General features: G+C 39.3%; 1 protein-coding gene across 6 annotated transcripts; it reads left to right on the top strand.

Annotated features, from left to right (window-relative positions):
* The first annotated feature begins 104 nt into the window (after positions 1–104).
* ASB15 (ankyrin repeat and SOCS box containing 15) lies at positions 105–16,118 on the top strand. 6 transcript variants are annotated; one of them, XM_061372970.1, is made up of 10 exons: positions 105–132; positions 7,121–7,262; positions 8,327–8,379; positions 8,478–8,609; positions 9,020–9,178; positions 11,944–12,189; positions 12,825–12,996; positions 13,369–13,939; positions 14,514–14,667; positions 15,933–16,118. In XM_061372970.1, exons 2-10 carry the CDS (start codon positions 7,150–7,152, stop codon positions 16,103–16,105), a joined length of 1,773 nt encoding a protein of 590 aa, XP_061228954.1. In that variant the 5' UTR covers positions 105–132; positions 7,121–7,149; the 3' UTR covers positions 16,106–16,118. The 6 variants fall into 6 exon arrangements, with proteins under 6 accessions (XP_061228954.1, XP_061228956.1, XP_061228955.1 ...); XM_061372972.1 differs by having other exon boundaries at positions 114–132; positions 7,134–7,262; XM_061372971.1 differs by lacking the exon at positions 105–132 and adding an exon at positions 2,237–3,291 and having other exon boundaries at positions 7,134–7,262.
* Positions 16,119–19,474: the final 3,356 nt, after the last annotated feature.

Below are 19,474 nucleotides of genomic sequence, written 5' to 3'. Positions count from 1 at the left end.
AGTTAGAGGACGCGGCGAAGGACGCCGTTCTGCGCATGCGCTGCTGCTGCGCCAGCCCCAGTTCCGGTGAGCAGCGACCTAAGCAGAGCGGAGCGTACGAAACGCGCATGCGGTTTGTGCCACTGCGGTGACGTAAGCGCCGGGCTGGGGGGTGGGGCGCAAGCGCATGGTGGTGGGTGAAGTGCCTGGCTCTTCGGTGGCGGGGTTTCTGCTCGGGCCGGTGCGGGGCGGCCTCGCCCGCTGAAGAGAACCGGGCCGTGCCGGTGGTGGGGTGGCCGCTTGGGGGGCAGGCGGATGGGCCTTCGCTGTGGAGTGGCGGGGCGGGGAGGGGAGGCGAGGCGGTGTCACTCTTTGTGAGGCCGGGCTGTCTCTGTAGGCGGCCTGGCTAGGTGTGGCGGAGAAGCCAGGCCTGCTTTCGGGTCCTGTTCTTGAATCTGTCGCAGGTCGGGGCCGTGCTCGGCCTTTGTTGGGGGCGGCTGTCCGACCCAAAGACAGGTCGGGGTTTGTAACTCAGTGCTTCTTGGTGGGCAAGGTCTGCAGTAGCAGTACGTTGCAGTTTGTGTTTTGCTGCGCTGAGAAGAATCACAGATCTGGTTATCCCTGTTAAATCAGAACATGTTTACTTATAGTGGTCGGCGTGAAAATTCTCAAGACAGCTTTTGGTCAGTGTGCAGAAGTTAAAATTTTCTAAATGACAAATAATCCATTGAAAGAGCTGTTCTGGAAATGCATTGTACAGAAGTCGAATGTGTGGTGTCTTGCATTTAGATTTTTAGCACGTTTCTAATAAAGATGCAGTGTAATTTTGTTTGATGTGTTTGGGTGGTGACAGCAGGTGAAATCAACTGACTTTTGCCAAGTGATAGTTAACTGCCATAATGAGTTCTCAGTGCTAACAGATTCATAGCTTTGGATTTATTTTCCAAAATATTTTGCAGTGTCCAAGCTTCAGACTTTATTTCAGAGCTCCGTTTTGTGGGTCAAACAACTATGTCGAGCCTTTAAAGTGTCAGAAATATGTTTGGTTGCTGCTCAGAGCAGTTTTGTGTGATGTATGCTTGGAAATAAAGATGTTTATGTCCACTCACGGTGGATTTTGGTGTAATACATGTGATTGGAATAAGTTTTCAGTTTCTGACGTTCTTTCATGAAATACATGTTAGGGTTTGCAAAAGTTTCTAGTACATGAATTCAAGTTTTCTGTGATGTAAAAAATATTACTGATAAGTGATGCAGTGTGCCACAGTAGGAATTTTTATTCCTGGGAATAAGTGTCTTTAGATACCATGTAGAAGCTTATAAGCAATTAGAATGTTACATATTTTTTGCAGAGTTACTATACTAAAGGCTTGTATGCATCTGTTCATCAGTCAGGTCTTCCTGAGGTTGGTAATTTTCTACCTCAGAGAATACACAGAAGTGTTCTGGAATTTATTTAATAAGCAGATGCGTGCATATACCTTCTATGAGCTTCAGCTGTGAAATTTGACTAAGAAAATGTGTTAAGTGGTTAATTAGCTACAGAATCAAAAATAAAGATTACTGTAATAGAATACGGCAGATAGGCAATTGCTCAGTTAATAAAGCAAAAAAAGTATGAAATGCTTAAGGGAAAAAAGACAAATTAGTTAAGGGACATGAGATAGAATGGGAGAAAAAAAATAATGGTAGATATAAACGTGACATTCATTTGAAGATCCAGCTGTTCTGTTAAGGTGTATAATTATGGCCTAGCTGCTGATTTAAAGGGTGAATTTTGCATGATGAGAAATATTGATAATAACTGTGTTGTAAGTTTACATAGTATTTATTTGGACAAATATTTCTTCAGAATCCCTTTGCCCTGCTCTTGAGCTAATGTTTTCCACCACTGCTAAGCAAACCCAGCAAAACAAGTTTCAGAATGCCATGGAGTTTTCCCTGAAAGCTGGTTTTTTAATAAGACACATACTGCTGCCATTCTGTAACTTAAGCAAAATTACTAATACAGGTTATATCAGAATTTCAGGTTTGTGCATCTCCACTTCCAGGCATTCTTTGAGATTGTATCAGAGAGACCTGGAGTTTCTTTCCAAGACACTGAGAATCCCTGTTTCCTATCAAAATGACATTTTTTAAACATTTCTGCCTTTATTGGATTATTTCTGCACTGTACCCTTCTCTGTGAGGGTCCAACCAGATGATACTAATCGACCACAGGACAAATTGTTCGCTGCCTGGTGATCTCAGCGTCATTCAAACAATAGTTCTAACTCTGCTTAGGCAAACAAAGCACGTAGGTGTCCTTACCATGTCCTAGTACAGGTAGTAAAAAATACTAAGCCATGTTGATGAGATAGTTCATTAAATCAGTCCACAGTAGGAAGTTCCACAAACAGTTGCCCTGTCAGAAGCTGCAGTATTATTTATCATCATTAAATGTTTTTATTTATCTTGTGTCCGAAAATGAGATGCATGTAGTGCCTTAGTTAAGCTTACAGTTTTATGGGTCTGTAACTGCAGGTGACTCATAGGGCACGGAAGGGATCACAGCGTACAATTTAATTTCATCAGAAGAATTAAAGATAAGTTGTAAGTTTGTTGTTTCAGTTTGTTACATTTCCTTGTTGTCTGTTGATTTTGGTAAAGATAGTAAATAATTGGTTAAAACGAAAACAAGGCAGAGGTGTTGCATCCGTGATAAGTGTCCATCGTCTTCCTCATCCCATGCATGTGACTGAACTTGCTGGGTACTGCTGCTATTGATGTTAATTTGGGGTTATTCTGCTTTTTCATCATTGTGGTGCTGTGCCTCCTGCTTCTTTGCCCAATTTCAAGTTCTTAAATCTGGTAAAATAAGCACAGTAATTGTCTGTCACTGAATCTTTGCATCCTCTCAGCTTCAGAGATCAGTGTTTTGTGGTGTAATATGGTGGAGTCTACAACTAGTGAAAGGCTCAGTCTTCAGAGATGTGATTTAATTTATGTAAATACGCTACAGATTTTTTTAATGTAGCCCTTGAGACTAAGTTGGCAAATAATTTATTAATGAGAGTTGTTGAGCCAATGAGGGCACAGATAATCCAGACCTCGTGTTACATTTGTCAAGATTGTAGAGAAGTCATGTGTAATACTTTCCTGTGGGTCAAGTCTGCTTATGTTACAGTTGCACAAGGTCAGACCTTAATTTATCTAGCAACTGCGTATTTAATTTTAGAAGTATCACAGGACCCATCAGCTTGCAGGGCACCATTCCTGGCTGTTCAAAAAGCAGGCCCCAAAGTAACAGTGGCAAGGTAATGGGTTGCAAAGGTGAGAATATATGGTATGCTCGCCAATTAGACTAACAGAGAAAGAGCCTAAAACTGTAGTATTTAATAGATTGAGTCCAAATTTAGATTGCTATTAATTATTTTGTTGCTATGAATAACCTCTTTGCATGCCTAAGGGCCCTCTATTTATAGAGAGCAAAGCTAGGTTTGTCTAGTTTATTTTAAGGATAAGAAATTAGAATAACATTAACACTCGCATAACTTTTAACTTTATGCCTGTGTGTTTAGAAGTGATGACTGCTTTCCAAGGAAAGATGCAACTTCCATGATTAGCAAGTAGGTCAGATTTATTTCTATGAAAAAACAGTAACTTAAGAGAGCAAACCCTTTTATTTTTTAAGAAAACCAGCAAGAAGTATATAGAATTTTTCAGGCATAAATGGAAAAAATATCAGACTATTCAGTGTTACTTAAGGAAAATGTTTTTGGTAATACAGAAAACAAAAGTTGTTTAGAGTAAGCATTTGCAGTTGGGTTTTGTGATCTAGTGACTGGTTCTGGAAACCGCAAAGCTTCCATACGTAAATGGAAGAAGGTCTTGCTGCTGAGATTTTTAGCTTTTTCGTTGCCACATCATGTAGTGGAGCGGGGATGTCTCTGCTGCTGCTCAGTGTACCAGCCACGCTGTTATATTCCACTGTGATCCTAGTGGAACATCCACTCCTCAGTCGGACCTTGTCACCTCAACACAGTATGTTACCACCAGTGATATTGTAAGTCAGGCTCTTGAAGCATGTATAGACCCATAGCAATGTGTTCAGAACTTGTGCTGTGATGAGCTCTTTGCCTTATACTTACTCTACCTTGTCACAGCCACTTGATACCTTACTAACTTTCTTGTTTTATAATATATTTCTTGTGCAATAAGATAGTTTGAAAGCAGTGCACACAACAGTTCTGAAACACTGCTCATCTGAGACCTTTCTGGTTAAGTCTGTGTTCAAGCAGAGCTTAATGTTGCCTGTAGCATAATCCATCTGGGGAATACAGCACTGCAGGAGATGACTGACCAAACAAGTATAGAGGTTACATGACCAGAGGAAAAAAACATTTCCATGAAGACCTGTAAGCTGATTTCTTCCTCTGATCTTTTGGAGAGAAAGTGGAGGTAGAAAGGCAATACATATTTTTCCAGAAATAAAAGGATTTTCTCACAAAACAACTATACTGCAAGATGTTCTGTGTACTTACCTCTCTTTGGAATTAGTAACATTGGAGGGTATTGATCACCTCACAGGACTAAACCATATAGATACTGTAATAGACCAAACCAGACTCTTTTTCAGACACTTTTCCATGTGTGGGTCTAAGTCTTCAGGAGTCTTTTTGGTTCAGGCTCTAGGGCAGATATAATACGATGAGCTGTAACATAATTTTCAGTCTCAGTTCTCCTAAGGACAGCAACTTCAGTAGGGATTGTGGGGCACAAGTGTCCATCCATGTGGATCTTACAGGGTGACCATGATTCATTAAAAGTGCTTGAAGAGTTTCAGCAGTGGTATGAAGTCTTCAAATGGAGGGGTTTCAAAATGTAAGGTGTGAAGAAAGGGGAGGTAGCTTCTCTTTGCCTTTAAGCTGTTGTGGAGGAAGCAAGAGATAATAAATGTTATGTGGTTTTCTTTAAGGAATTCTCTTATGTAAATTAACTGGTTAGTCTCATTAGGAGCACTATCCTAATGGATACGTACTTCCCTTTTAGCTGATGACGAGAAGAGGTTGTAGATGAGATACGTTTCTAAATCTGCAAGACTAAGAGGGATTCTATCTTTGCTTTCTAAAAGGTTTGTCAGAATGATGGAAGCTTTAAGATGCCATCAGAATTAGAAAAATATTTATAGAAATGTGAAGATAAATGCACAACAGAACTTGACTTAGAATTCTCCTGCCTGTTGGTGAAGTTCATTGCCAAAAAAGGAGGAGGAAGAGAGGCTCAGTTTCATGGCCATACTGATTATGAGAATTTTACATTCTGGTTAGTAAGAAACTTGTGATAGCATTCCCAAAAACATGATGGTCGGCTGCGTTGTTTTGTGTAGCATGTTCAAGTTGCTGTGGTTTGTGTTACACCTTGGAAGTTTGGCATGGAATACCTTACTTTCGAATAAAGGAAATTACATTAAAACTAAACAAGCATCCTGCCCAACAGGATGGCAGTCAGTCAGTAGTCTCAGTAATTTCAGAAGCCTTTTTTGCATGAGAAGTTCTGCCTAAACTTCAGTATGCCAGAAGATAACTTCAAGAACTTTCCAGAGTTAGTATGATGTGGAGTGGATTTAACATTAGGTAATATGTGAAAGATTCTGATACCTGTGCCTGCATTGTGTTGACAAGTTCACCAGTCATACTTATGTGTAAAATCTTCTTTGTCACTGTTATGGTGAAGCCTTGGTTAGAGACACCAAAGGAGGGAGCAGAGAACTCTTCAGAGAATCATTGTCTTTCCTGAACAATATAAAGGTCTATTCTTCTAAGCCCCAAAAGAAAATGTGTCCATGAATATTTATTGTTATTTGTGGAAGGTTTTTGCAGACAGAAGTGTCAGTCAAGACCAAAATTGTATATTTTTTCCTGCAAAGAAAATGGGATGGAAGTCGAGATTTTTTCCACTTTCCTTCAGATAGTCCATCCTTGCAGTTAAAAACCTGGGCCATGCAAGAAGTTGGAAGCTGCATTATGTGAAATCTGAATCCCAGGAGACCCTTAAATTCTGAGTCAGTCCTTACTAATTTAATTTTGGTTTGCAGGCTTTATTGTAATACTCTAAGTAGTAAAGTGTTTGTGGATGGGATTATAGTATTTGCTGTGGTACTTTGATTGGCTTACTATTTGCTGGAACAATGCAGAAATTAGCCTAAAAAGAAAACTGGTTAGCACTTTACCTTGAAGATAATTTTCAGAAAATGGCCTCTAAATAATTTCCAGTGTTCCTTCTCTAATTGCAAAATTACCCTTATTCCATCAGAAACATACAACAGATGCTTAATATAATTGTTTAGTATGTGTTCAACAATTTGGCAATGGTAAGTGTTCTGTAGGATAGGTACAGTGCATGTAAACTGTGGGAGTAGTAGTTTAAAACTTAAAAATAATTCAACATCTGATGTCCTCTGCCTAATTAAAGGACAAACTAAGATTGAATCTACTAAGATTGAATAAAACAGAAAAATTGGCAAAACCTTAAGCCCGATAGTAAAAACCTAGGTAGCTACATCCAGGCATGTTTGTAGTTAATAATTCTCAAACAATTTGAGTGCTTTTATTTTTCTGTCTGTAATTTTTAAATGTATATGTGTTTGTGTTTATGTTCATGAATTTGTGAATGCTTGTGTTTGACAGGAATCGTTTCTGAGGTGATAACTGTGTTTACTATTCATTGTTCATGCTCCTGTAGACAACATATATTCACTGGCTTGATGACCACAGGTTTCAAAGAGGAAAAGTTCCTTTTTATGGTTCACAAATTTTCCAGTATTTGTCTGTAGGTGATAAATGCAGTGTGTGAACAATAGAGCTTTTCCTAAATGGCATGTCTAGTGCTAAATGTTTCCAGGGTTCACCATCTTTAAATGGGAATTTTAACATTTAAAAATAGAATCCTAGAATGGTTTGGGTTGAAAGGAACCTTAAAGATCACCTAGTTCTACCCCCTGCTGCCGTGGGCAGCGGCACTCGCTGCTAGACCAGGGAATAAACTCACAAAACCATTATTAAATTAAAAGACATTTATGGAGACACCTTATTTATTACAAAAAGTACCTTAAACAAGGTATGATACTTAGCAGTATATTTTTGTGTGTATTTCAAAATAGCTCATTATTATAGCTCACCATAGAAAATAATGGATGAAAGAGAAGATTTGGTTGAAGACCTGCTCACTGAGTATGCCATACAGCTTAGCATCCAAGAATCAAATGGGGCCAAACCACCAGTGTCTTCCAGCTATAATGACAGGTACTGTCCATTCAATATGTTAGAGATTATGCCATATTTTAAAGAACATTTTGAGACATTAGTATTTAGTCCAAACTAGAACAACAATGAAAACGCCACAGGGGTGTTTCAGTGGGGGTTCATACATGGTTATGGTTAAGAGTGGTTCCTGTAATTAGGAAATGTAGGGCTTAGCTGGGCTACGTAGCATGATGAGAGCTTTGGGAAGTGATACTCACTTGGCTAAACTAATACTTTGCTTTTCAGGCCATTTACCTTCTTATGAAAAGTGTGTTAAATAAAGCTAAACTTTGTCTTAATAGTTCTTTAGCAATAATTCCATAAATACATTTTGTAGATTGTTCTTTTTAAAATAGAAGGATGTAGAACTGTAAGTCATGGGGGACTGTTAACGTTTCCCCATTGCCTGTGGGTTCTCATGAAGGTCTGGGTCCTCATTGGGCTGTTGTAGGACTGGAATCTCCCTTTTCACTGAAGGCTTTCTGCAGAGCCACTGGGTTGTTTGGCTGCTTTTTCTTTTTTATTAGATCTGATCTATCTTTTTAATATGCTCTTACCACCAGAATAGATCAAAGAGCTAGCAGGCACCAATAATTAAATCCCATCTCATGGAGGCTTAAATGGTATTGCTAAAATTTTTGCAAGTCTTTTCCATGGAAAATGGTACCATTTTTCCACTGAGATCATCAAACTCTTCTTTAGTGAATATTGACATTCTGACACCGTCACATTCTCGTTTCCTGTCTTAAGGTTTCTGAATCTGTGGGATCATTTTTGTAGTGTGGGGCAAATGCAGATTTTAGTCCATGTCAGTATTCTTCACCAAATTAGGAATTTTATCAGATCAGTCCTCCGCAGGAATTGTGCACTTGAGCAGTTTAGATACTTTGAAGGACCACAGAACAAGTTTAACTTGGGAGGCCACAAGCCTAATCAAGTTTGTAGCTGATATATTCAAAGGAAAGTTAGCTGAGATGAGAACCTAATGGGAAATACTGAACAAATATTAGAATGCATCTACTTTTTCATTACATTTTCTATTTTCTGCTCTTTTTTTTGGATAGTTTTGTACCACCTAGTGAGGAAAATAGGAAAATTGTAACAGCCATAAAGCAAGGTAAAAACCCTAAACCAAAATAGTCCCTTTGCAAAAATAAGCTTTCTGTATATTATTTTCCCAATTGCATCTCATTTATCTGTTGGATTTTTTTTAAGGTGAAGTATTTGGGCTCCAAGAACTAGTGAAACAGAAATATGCTTTGGATGAAGCTGATGAAAGAGGGTGGTTTCCACTGCATGAGGCTGCAGTTCAGCCGATTCAGCAAATACTTGAAACCATTCTAGATGGTGAGTAAAGTGAAAGTATCCCACAATATAAGGGAAGCACCAAAGACTCATAGAGCAATAAATAGCCATCCAAGACAACAGGTTAGAACTTCTCAATAAACGAAGTATAATCAAATCCTTCATGGAGCATCTTGCTTATATTGTTTAAGTACTTGGGCAAATTTTCTTTATGGGAAAGTTGCATTAATTTGCATCTACAAAGAACTTGGATTGTTTTTAATGTTTTATTCAGAAACCTACAGAACAAAATTACTGTTCAGTACGTTTGTCAGTGCTAGTTAGGCTAAGTTAAACACAATTGCAAGTAATTTTCATAAAGACTTAGCATTTAAGGATTTCTAGTATATGTGTATGTGTTAACAGCCTTGTGCTTTAGTTTTGTCTTACTTTTTCTCACGTTCTTAATCTAGCATCTTATAAAGCAATGTGGGAATACAAAACATGTGATGGAGAAACACCATTAACTTTGGCAGCAAAAGCTGGCTTCGTGGAGAATGTCCGAACGTTGTTGGAAAAGGGTGTTTGGCCCAATACCACAAATGACAAAGGAGAAACTCCACTGCTTATTGGTAATTGTCTCTTCTCCCTGGGTTTAATCAGAGCGAATGGCAGTGCTACCCATCTGCCAAGTACTCACCCTAGAACTCCTGTGGGCTTGTGTGGTTTAGATGCTGGTCATCATTTTAGATGAAACTAAATGCCCGGCACATGGTGAAATGTACCCAGCATTCAGTTCAGCACTCATTGTGCTTCAGGTGATCACTGAGGTCACCTTAGATGCCCTTTATGCTTTAAGTGATTGCTGAGCTGCTCCTAAGAAAACAGGACCTATTTTTTTGTAAAGGAACCTTATCTCTACCTTCAGGTGCTATAAAACCTTTACCAACCTTTGGTCCTGTTTGACCTTCTTAAGGTACAAGTACAGTATAAGAATTAGCAGATGCGTTAGCCTAAATGTACTTTTGTGGAGGTCTGGAGGTTATTGAAGATTTTTTGTTTAATCAGGTGATTTCTTCCAGAGTAGGCAAGTACTTTCAGTTTCAGAATCTTCCGTGTCACTTCCCTCCCCTCTTTCAGTGAAAATAAGTTTCAACTGCATTTCTAAATAATACCCCAATACAAAGAAAGAGAATTCCTTTGGAAGATTTTATGCTATTGGTAGACTTAAATGAGCTTTACTGTATGTGAGTAATTTAGCTATATTAGCTTCTAATTCCTCCTAAAGAGACTCAATCTACAAAATTAATGCAATATTAGAAAGTGCAATCTATAATACAATTATCAGTATTAAAATACTCAGTTCTCCAAATTTTTGTTGACTTGTCAGATGCAATTACTGTATTAACATTTTAAGGGCCAGAGGCATTTCTAGAAGATTCCTCTGCAATGTCTTGCTTTAAAATCATAGAATCATGGAATAGTTAGGGTTGGAAAGGACCTTAAGATCATCTATTTCCAACCCCCTGCCATGAGCAGGAACACCTCACACTAAACCATCTCACCCGGCCTTGAACATTGCCAGGGATGGAGCATTCACAACTTCCCTGGGCAACCCATTCCAGTGCCTCACCACCCTTACAGTAAAGAATTTCTTCCTTATATCCAATCTAAACTTCCCCTGTGTTAAGTTTTAACCCATTACCCCTTGTCCTGTCACTGCAGTCCCTAATGAAGGGTCCATCCCCAGCATCCTTATAGGCCCCTTTCAGATACTGGAAGGCTGCTATGAGGTCTACACGCAGCCTTCTCTTGTCCAGGCTGAACAGCCCCAACTTTCTCAGCCTATCTTCATATGGGAGGTGGTCCAGTCCCCTGATCATCCTCGTGGCCCTCCTCTGGACTTGTTCCAACATTTCCATGTCGTTTTTATGTTGAGGACACCAGAACTGCACGCAATACTCCAAGTGAGGTCTCACGAGAGCAGAGTAGAGGGGCAGGATCACCTCCTTCGACCTGCTGGTCAGACTCCTTTTGATGCAGCCCAGGATATGGTTGGCTTTCTGGGCTGCGAGCGCACACTGAAGCCGGCTCGTGTTCATTTTCTCATTGACCAGCACCCCCAAGTCCTTCTCTGCAGGGCTGCTCTGAATCTCTTCTCTGCCCAACCTGTAGCTGTGCCTGGGATTGCTCCGACCCAGGTGTAGGACCTTGCACTTGGCACTTAACTTTGCATTAAGTTCTTTTTAGGAACTGTTAGACTATGAAACTTCAAAGCTATTTGTAGCCTTTGTTTTTAATGAGTGCTGCAAGGAGTTAACTAGAACTAATGAAAGGGTCTTTACCCCTTATAATGACAGTTTATTTTCCTAGATATTTCTCTATACAAACTTATGAAAGTGAGGTTTGTTTGTTAGGTGTTGCTTATGTGATGCTTCTTATGGTTTTGTGTCTCTTAGCACTGAAAATGTGGATGTAGATATTGCTGTGCATCATGCGTTTCAAACTTGTCTAGAGGACAAGATGCTTGACTTTTAATAGGGGATGCTCATTATTTAGTTACTCCTTTTAATTTTAAATCACTGGACCATAGGACTCTTTAGTAACAAGGTAACTGCTGAAGAAGTTTCTGTCTAGTGGGATGACTTCTGCTTCCAGGTACATTTGTTAATACTCTACTTCATAGCAACAAAGAGCGTTGCCTCTTCAAAACCTTCTTAACTATATAATGGGACATTCACAAGAGTTAAACTTGTTAAGCCTGTGATGCTGATCTGTCTTGGTTGCCCACCAATCAGTGGAGAGATCTAATATTCAGAAGTAAAATTAGATTCTCATTCAGGATCACTATTTTATATGTAAATAATTTTGCAGGTGTAGTTACCCTTGAAAACCACGGAACCTAAAAGGACAGAACATGGCCTCTAAGTATGACAGATATCAACTGTACTTTGACTGACAGCAGCCACTGAGTACATTAGGATTAGAGTTACTAGATGACAAAGCCACAAGTAGAAGTAGAGTTTTTTAGGACACTGTAATGTTTACACCAACTTTAAAAGTAAAAGCGGTATTCAAATATGTTATTTTCATTGTTGTTTTCCTTTGATACACCTGCTTCTGCTTTCTCAGAATCAAAGTGGCGCTGCTTTTGCCCTCCGTGTTCCCAACTGACATATTTTCTAGCTTCAGTTGGTTTACCTTGATTTCCTGAGCAGCTGACATTACCACTAACTTACCGGTAAATTGGATTCCGAGGTTTCTAGGACTGGGAATCTTTAATTTCCTCATATCAGTACAAAAGGAAAAGCCTTTCTGAACTTGATAGATGTCTTTCACTTTTAAGATAAAATACCTGAAAATGCATTATTTTCTTCCTTTTTAAAATATATTCAAGCTGTAAGACGGGGCTCTTTTGAAATGGTGTCCACTCTGATTAAGCACAACTGTAGTATCCACCAGCCATGTGTAAAACGTTGGTCAGCAATGCATGAAGCAGCAAAACAGGGACGCAAAGACATTGTTGCTCTTCTTCTGAAGAATGGCGGAAATGTGAACCTTAAGGATGCATATGGAGTAACACCACTAGGTGTAGCTGCTGAATACGGTCACTGTGATGTGCTGGAGCATCTTATTCATAAAGGTACGCATTTTGTTCATAAAGATATGCATGGGCATATGTCTTACCTGGTTGCTGGGGTGTCTTAGCATGATCATGGAAAAGGAAGGAGAGAGTAGTGATGAATGAGAAGATTGGTTTATTGGAAGGAAATTAAGCATATGTGAGAGTTCCTGCTAGACTGGAGTGATGCTTGCATGTTTCCATAACACATATGAGAGGTGTGGCAGAGTCGATACCAATCCATTTCAGTCAAGGAAGGCCTTACTGCTGCTATTCATGCCCCTCTTGCCCTTCTTTCTTTCTCTTTACTCTTGTCATTCCCTTCCTTCCCTCTGTCCCTCTCGCTTCCTCCCTCCCCTGTGCAGAATTATATTAGTATTAGTTAATGAAATTAAGTATTTTTGAAATACGCCAGAATTTTTGAAATCCTCAGTTGTAACACTTATGTTCAAAGCAGACCCCACTCAGGTGAGCATTTGAACTTTTCTCTGTCCAACTCTTGTTTTGCCTTTTGAGTTTTAAATTTGCCACAAGAAATATTTCTTGGTTTGGTAGCATTTTAATTTAAATACATCTGAAAATGAAGAGGAAAGTACTCTGGGATTATTTATATGATGATCTGCAAATCATTCTGAACATAATTATGTCCTCTCAAGGTGGAGATGTTCAGGCCTTAGCAGATGATGGTGCGTCCATACTTTTTGAAGCAGCCATAGGAGGTAATCCAGACTGTATAGCCCTTCTTTTGGAATATGGAGGAAGTGGCAATGTGCCTAATAAGGCAGGACTGCTTCCCATACACAAAGCAGCTTATGAGGGGCATTACCTGTGAGTATGAGCTTGACCTTCACATTTTCTTTAATATTCAATGTGGCAGAAGGTTACATTGAAGAATGGTAAACTTGCAAATGTTATAAACTTGCATTTATATTTCAGAAATGTCTACGGTAGCATTAGTTTGAAATAACTTTCAAGCTCTTTTTAACAGAAGCAAAGCAAAATGCAAAACATACTCCATAGAACTGAGTGAAAACCACTTAAACACAAGGTCCTGTTTGATAGTGTTCAAAACTGGTGTTTTCTGTGTTTGCATATTCTTGTTTAAAGTGTCTAGCTGGTAATTTAGCATATAGCTGAATCAGGGTAATTTTTGTTATTCAGGGAACTGATGCCTAACTAGTTCTACTCGCTGTTTTTTAGGGCCCTGAAGTATCTCATTCCGGTCACATCCCAAACTGCAATCCAAAAAAGTGGAATAAACCCTGTTCACTCAGCAGCAGATGGCCAGAACTCACATTGTTTAGAGCTCCTCGTTGAACATGGTTTTGATGTCAATACTCTCTTGGCTGAACACATTTCAGATAATTACGGTGACAAAAGAAAAACTGCACTTTATTTTGCTGTTTCTAATAATGACGTTCTTTGTACTGAAATACTGCTGAAAGCGGGGGCAAATCCAAACAAGGATCCTTTAAACTGTCTTCTTGTGGCAGTGAGAGCTGGCAACCATGAAACTGTACAGCTGCTCCTATCTTACGGAGCAAATGTCAACTGCTACTTTATGTTGGTTAATGATACACATTTCCCCAGCGCCATTCAGTATGCTTTGAATGATGAGGTGATGCTGAGGCTGTTGCTCAATCATGGATATAATGTGGAGATGTGTTTTGACTGCATGCATCAAGATATCTTTGGAAATTCTTTTGTGTGGTCAACTCCCGAGGAAGAGATTCTCCCTGGGTGGACTTCTTCTGTAATAAAGGATAATCAAGTAAATACATAATTTTCTTCCTTCTCTTCACTTTGCTCTTTCCATTAGTCATCTTTAAACATTGCAGATTACTGTGCAGATTTAAGATTAACATACTGGCAAAATCCTTTTTTAAAACACCCTTAAAATAAAACAACCATTTGCATTTCCTACTCTGAGGTAGAGAAAATTATGTACATAGGTTGATTTTAGATTGGGGTTCTTATATTAGAGCTTTAGGAAGGATGTTTTAAGAAATTTTGAGGCAGGGTTCTGGAAATTCTGTTCTATCCTAAACCAGTGGGGTGGATGTATTTCCAAAGAGGTATTGCTGTTGAACAAAACAGTGCTGCAAATTATAGCAATGTTATAGTAATTATTGACCTTCAGGCCTGTCCAGATGAATTAAGGGATCACAAAGGTTAAGGATGGAAGAAAAAAAATTACTTTTAAAGTAATGTACAGAGGCATCGGTTCATGACTGTTAAGTCTTTGCTAATACTTTGTTTAAATTAGCTTGTGTAACTGCTTGAAAATGTGTAATTTTGGCATTCTGCACAGATTTTGAACTTATGACTTATGTTCTTCCTTTCAGTTCTGTGATTTTATTGCTGTTCCTTGGATGAAACATCTAGCAGGAAAAGTGGTTCGTGTTTTTGTAGACTACATGGATTATGTTCCTCTATGCACAAAAATTAAGTTTGTCTTAGAAACACAGAAAGAGTGGACAGAGATCCGTCAGATATTGGGTAAATATATAACTTCCAGTTAATAATGTTCTATTATAGGAGACTTTTAATTGCTGAAGTCGGGTCACATTCATCCAAAGTGTTTTAGCAGTCCAAATATTTACTAGCCAAGAGCCAGGTTGTGCTTGTCATCCAGTTCTTGAGACAGATTGCAGCTGTGTAGGAAGCCTTTTTAGTTAGGCCAGATTACTGAGGTACTTCTCAAACACCTTATTAACCCATGTGACACTAGCCATTGCACAGCTATGGGGCACAGCTCTTTTTCTTGAGGAATATTGCTCGCACTTCCATCCTTTGTGCTCCCTTGGTCTCCCAAGTCTATTAATCATTGAAGAATTATTGTAAGAGCATGGTTATGTTCAGGATGACAGGTGGTGTTAATGAGTGTTCCGTTACAGTCTCTGTACCATCATTTCCTAATTCTGATTTACATGATAGACATCTAAAGTTGTCATTGCTAATAATGTGATTGAATAATATTTCTTACATATCCTTTAGTTTTGGATTTCTACACATTAGCCTGGACCTTCCACTATTGGTGGTACCAGAGATAAGTTATACCCTCTATAACTTAAAGAAATCTTTTGAAGCATGTATTAAATGTTCTCTTTGTTTGCATTAATTTTGACCTCTTTTTCTTTTTAATTTTAAATAGAATTTGATTTAACTTAAGATTGTAAAAAATATTTAGGTTTAAGACTGGTATCCTGTATTTAATTTTGCTTCAGTATTTTACATTGGCCTGCAGAGGAACTCCTTTTTGTTAGTGTCACAGGAACATCCAAATACTTTGGTAGTCTTAACTACTGATATTCCAAGTATGGTGAAAGTTTTTGTTATGCTCAGGAAGGCTAAATTAGACTGAGTGCTCTGACTGAGGTAAATTCTGGTAAGAGGTATTTGTTTAGAAGACTCAGCAGGCCTGAGCATGGGAAGGTCTGGCCCTGCTGCTTCAATGATTAAATGGATGGTGTCATGGGTGCACCGGAGACAGTGCAGTGTACATATTTCCAAAAGTGAGACATTTCCCAAAGTGAGACAATAATGCTAAGCAGTTAGCTGACAGAAGAAGTTTGGTTAATATCAGCTTTGTGTATCATCACAATTCTGAAGTGACAAGAATTGTATTTTATTCAGAAGTGGCAAAATCATAATGCCCCAAGATACTAGATTGTGCTACTGATTTTACTAGAGCATGTTTTGAGATTGCTAACTGTCTTAAAATCCCTGTTAATTCCCACCATTTATTTCTGTCACTTTTTTAGACAATCCTCGCCCATTGAAACATCTCTGTCGCCTGAAAATACGTAAGCTCTTGGGGTTAAAGAGACTGCAGCAACTGTCATCCATGAAGAAGTTTCCACTTCCACGAATTCTCAAGAACTATATCCTATATAAAGAATATGATCTGTATGGAAAAGGGATACATTTAGAATAGTTTGTAAAAATAACTGCATACAATCTGTAATTTGACTCATTTCCTCACTTTTTTTACTAGCTAAAGAGCTGTTTGTGTTTCATATTCATTTACAACATTCTCATACTGGTTGTGAATAGTTCTTTTATGGGAACAAATTTTTCTTCAGAACTAGTACATTAAAGATTGTGTTTCAGCACAACAGTCTGCTACCCAAATATAAACTAAAATCAGAATAAGGATGCTGTAATAATTATGTAGGACAGTACCCTCTAAATGGGAATTCAGATGAATAAAGGATGAAAGGATAAAAGACGAATTTTCATGATGGACTTCCCAATGAAGATGATAAATACAACTGATGCTCTCACCTTATGGCACTAGTTTATTTATAAAAGAAAGCAAAGGTCTAATTTATCTTGGCAAAGAAAATTAAACCACTGAGTGCAGGTCTTTGTCATGTAGTTGGCCCAGAACGTAGCACGTTTTGTGCTTTGAAGATCATGGTCCTATTATGAAATTCTCCAAACACATGATTCTCTTTAGCTGTTTTTGCGAAGTATTTCCTCCCAGGTATGACTGATATGTGTGCCAGTACTGCATGTTCAAAGCCTGGCAAAACTTGAGGGACTTTTAAGTAGGCTGTTTTAAAGAAAAACTAGATTCTGACAGAGAAACCAGGAAATCGGGCAGCATATTCCCTCGATTGAGAAATGTTACAATGTTGTAACTTTAATAATGGATCTCACCAGTTTTGATAGATCAGTTCTCCACCAGACTAAACGACACCCTCAGTCACGCTGTGATGCACTTGGCAGTATGCTTCTGCACCTCTACATTAAATCACATCTGATTATTAGAAGCGGATTACATTTCCTGCCTTTTCTGCTCTACCATCCCTTCTTTCCTGGGGGAAAAATATCCCAACAAACCAGTCTCCGTAAATGAATATATTTCAGTTGATGGATGTCAGGATTACATAGAACATAGTCAGAGTTTAGCTAAACATGATATTTAAGAGATATGCTGGTTACCACACTCAGATACACATTTGCACCAACCAACATCAGCTCAAGCATCCTTCTGTCTTGCTCCCTGAACTGGCTTTGCCTGTTCTTCAGAACTTCCCCTTATTTGCCAGATGTTATTGTCACATGTAACTTATTAACACCTCAGTCAGAGGTGTAAATTCCACTTCCAAAGGCAGCTGTATCAGTCATAGAATCATAGTATAGTTAGGGTTGGAAAGGACCTTAAGATCATCCAGTTCCAAACCCCTGTTATGTGCAGGGACACCTCACACTAAACCATGTCTCCCAAGGCTCTGTTCAACTGTCCTTTGTGGGTCTGTCTTTCCTCACAACAGATTTACAGAAGCAAATGGAAGGAATGGATATGACTGGTCTGGGACATGTAGAAGGTTGAACAGAAGGCTTAATTGCTGCTTCTGCTCTCACTGGGGCTACTGTTCATCTGGGTTTCCAAGACGTGTTTTCTGGGGTTTTTTGCCAAAGGTTTTCACGAGGATGAAAAAGAACTTGTGACAAACGGCTAAGTGTCTGGCATCCAGGCCAGGCCTGGCCCCTGAGAGATACCCAGGGTGACTGGTGCCTCCAGGCATGGCCTGAGCACAGAGTGCCCAGTGAACCCAGCACGGCTGTCTGCTGTCGAGGCTCCACTGGCCAACACATCCTGGACATACCAGGCTAAATGCATGTATGGTGTGTAACCTATCAACTGATACTTCTATTTGGGAATTCCTAAATAGAAATATGGGCTTAATAAGTCTTTAATAGATGTAATTTTGGTGAATACAGTAACCACAACACAAGAATCTGGGTAGTCATGTATCTGATACAGTATACTGCAACCAGCAAAGGAAACATGATCAAATAGGGCTTTAGACAGGAGATTTTAAACCCTTTCTGTGGCTAGAGCCAAATTCCATTAGTAATTTTAGTTCGTGGGCCAAGGTTTATATTTAAGACTTTATACATGCCTCAGGCAATAGTTACATTGCCTGTGGCATTAAAGCATTCAGCTCTAGGACAGAGCATTGCTCCAACTGTTTAAAAGGTAATGAACTAGTCCTTAGAATATCATTAGGTAAGCTAAAAAATATATTATTGTTTTGTCTTTTAAACAATACATCTGGGCCCTTTTTGTTGTTTGGTAGCCAGAGAGAGGGCCTCATCCCATCCAAAGCTTTTCTGTCCTTCAGCATTGAAGTAGTTTATTTATTGAAGACTTGCCCCCCGCCCCCTGGATGCTAAAGGTATTGCAGCATTATGAGAAAGCATCTTAATGCTTTCAAGGCATCTGTGAACTGGATAGAGGCAAGAGAGGCAAGACTTCATTTTAAATGGAATATAAGGTGAGATAGACACAGAAAGGGAGCTGTGTAACCCGTATCATCTTATAGCACAGCTAGGAATTGAACGCAAGTCTCTTGACTCCCAAGGTTTGGAGCCACAACATTGAATTCTCCTCTTGTGGAGCTGAGTATGTGGTGATGGGAGCAGGGCACGTCCAGGGCTGGTGGTTGTGTGAAAAGAGGCAAAGGCAGTACCCTTTTTGCTGGTAGGAAAAACTATTCCTTCTTTTTTACCCTGCTTGGACTGCAATTGAACCCTTGCAATGCTGAGATTTAATTTTCTCTGCTATTTGGGTGTGACTCACGAGTGTTCCACAGCAACCCAATTCCATGGCATGCCCACCCCATGGGCAACATTGGCCAGCAGTAATTAAATGCCCTGGCACTGATTCAGGCATGCTCTGGGGTAGGGACTCCTATCGGTTTGGGAACAATGTTTGATAGCAGAGATATCATTTGGTCTCTGTTTCTCATCAAATCTGACACAAGCAGCTGCACCAGATTGATGTGCTCTCCAAGAAGGCAGAAATTCAACAGTGGTTACATCAGCCTTTGCAGCACCAGTGAGACAGACTTTGTAAGATGTGTTTTCATAGCTCCGTAAAAAACAGACCATAGCCATGAGTTCTGATTATGACCAGCTATTCCCTGTAGGGGCCATATATGTTACGTGGGCCATCCATAAAACTTCCATACACTGGCTATCATTTAATCTTGGGAGCTGGCATGGCAGATCCTTGTCCTGGGCATCAAGGGGGCCAGTTTTACTGTTTCACTGCACCAGTCAGTGTTCGAGATGTTTAGCTATGATTTGCATGGAGAAGAGGGACAAATTCATGATCGCTTCTCTCTCTAGAACAGGTCTTACCTCATTTGCTTTTCCATCATTCTCTTTAAAATGCACCTAATCAAGAGCCTCTTGCCCTTGCTTCTGTTCCTTCTATGTAACCAGCTTTGCCTTTCTGATGTACTTTCCCTCAGCTCTGGTCTACATGCTAAATCAGTCCTTTTAAAGC

This window comes from Neopsephotus bourkii, unplaced genomic scaffold (genome assembly GCF_033783945.1).
Source record: "Neopsephotus bourkii isolate Nb327-2 ecotype Australia unplaced genomic scaffold, CSIRO-AGI_Nbou_v1 NB_1624, whole genome shotgun sequence".
NCBI lineage: Eukaryota > Metazoa > Chordata > Aves > Psittaciformes > Psittacidae > Neopsephotus > Neopsephotus bourkii.
Note: the sequence above shows the minus strand (reverse complement) of the source record. Positions and strands in the feature narration are given on the sequence as shown.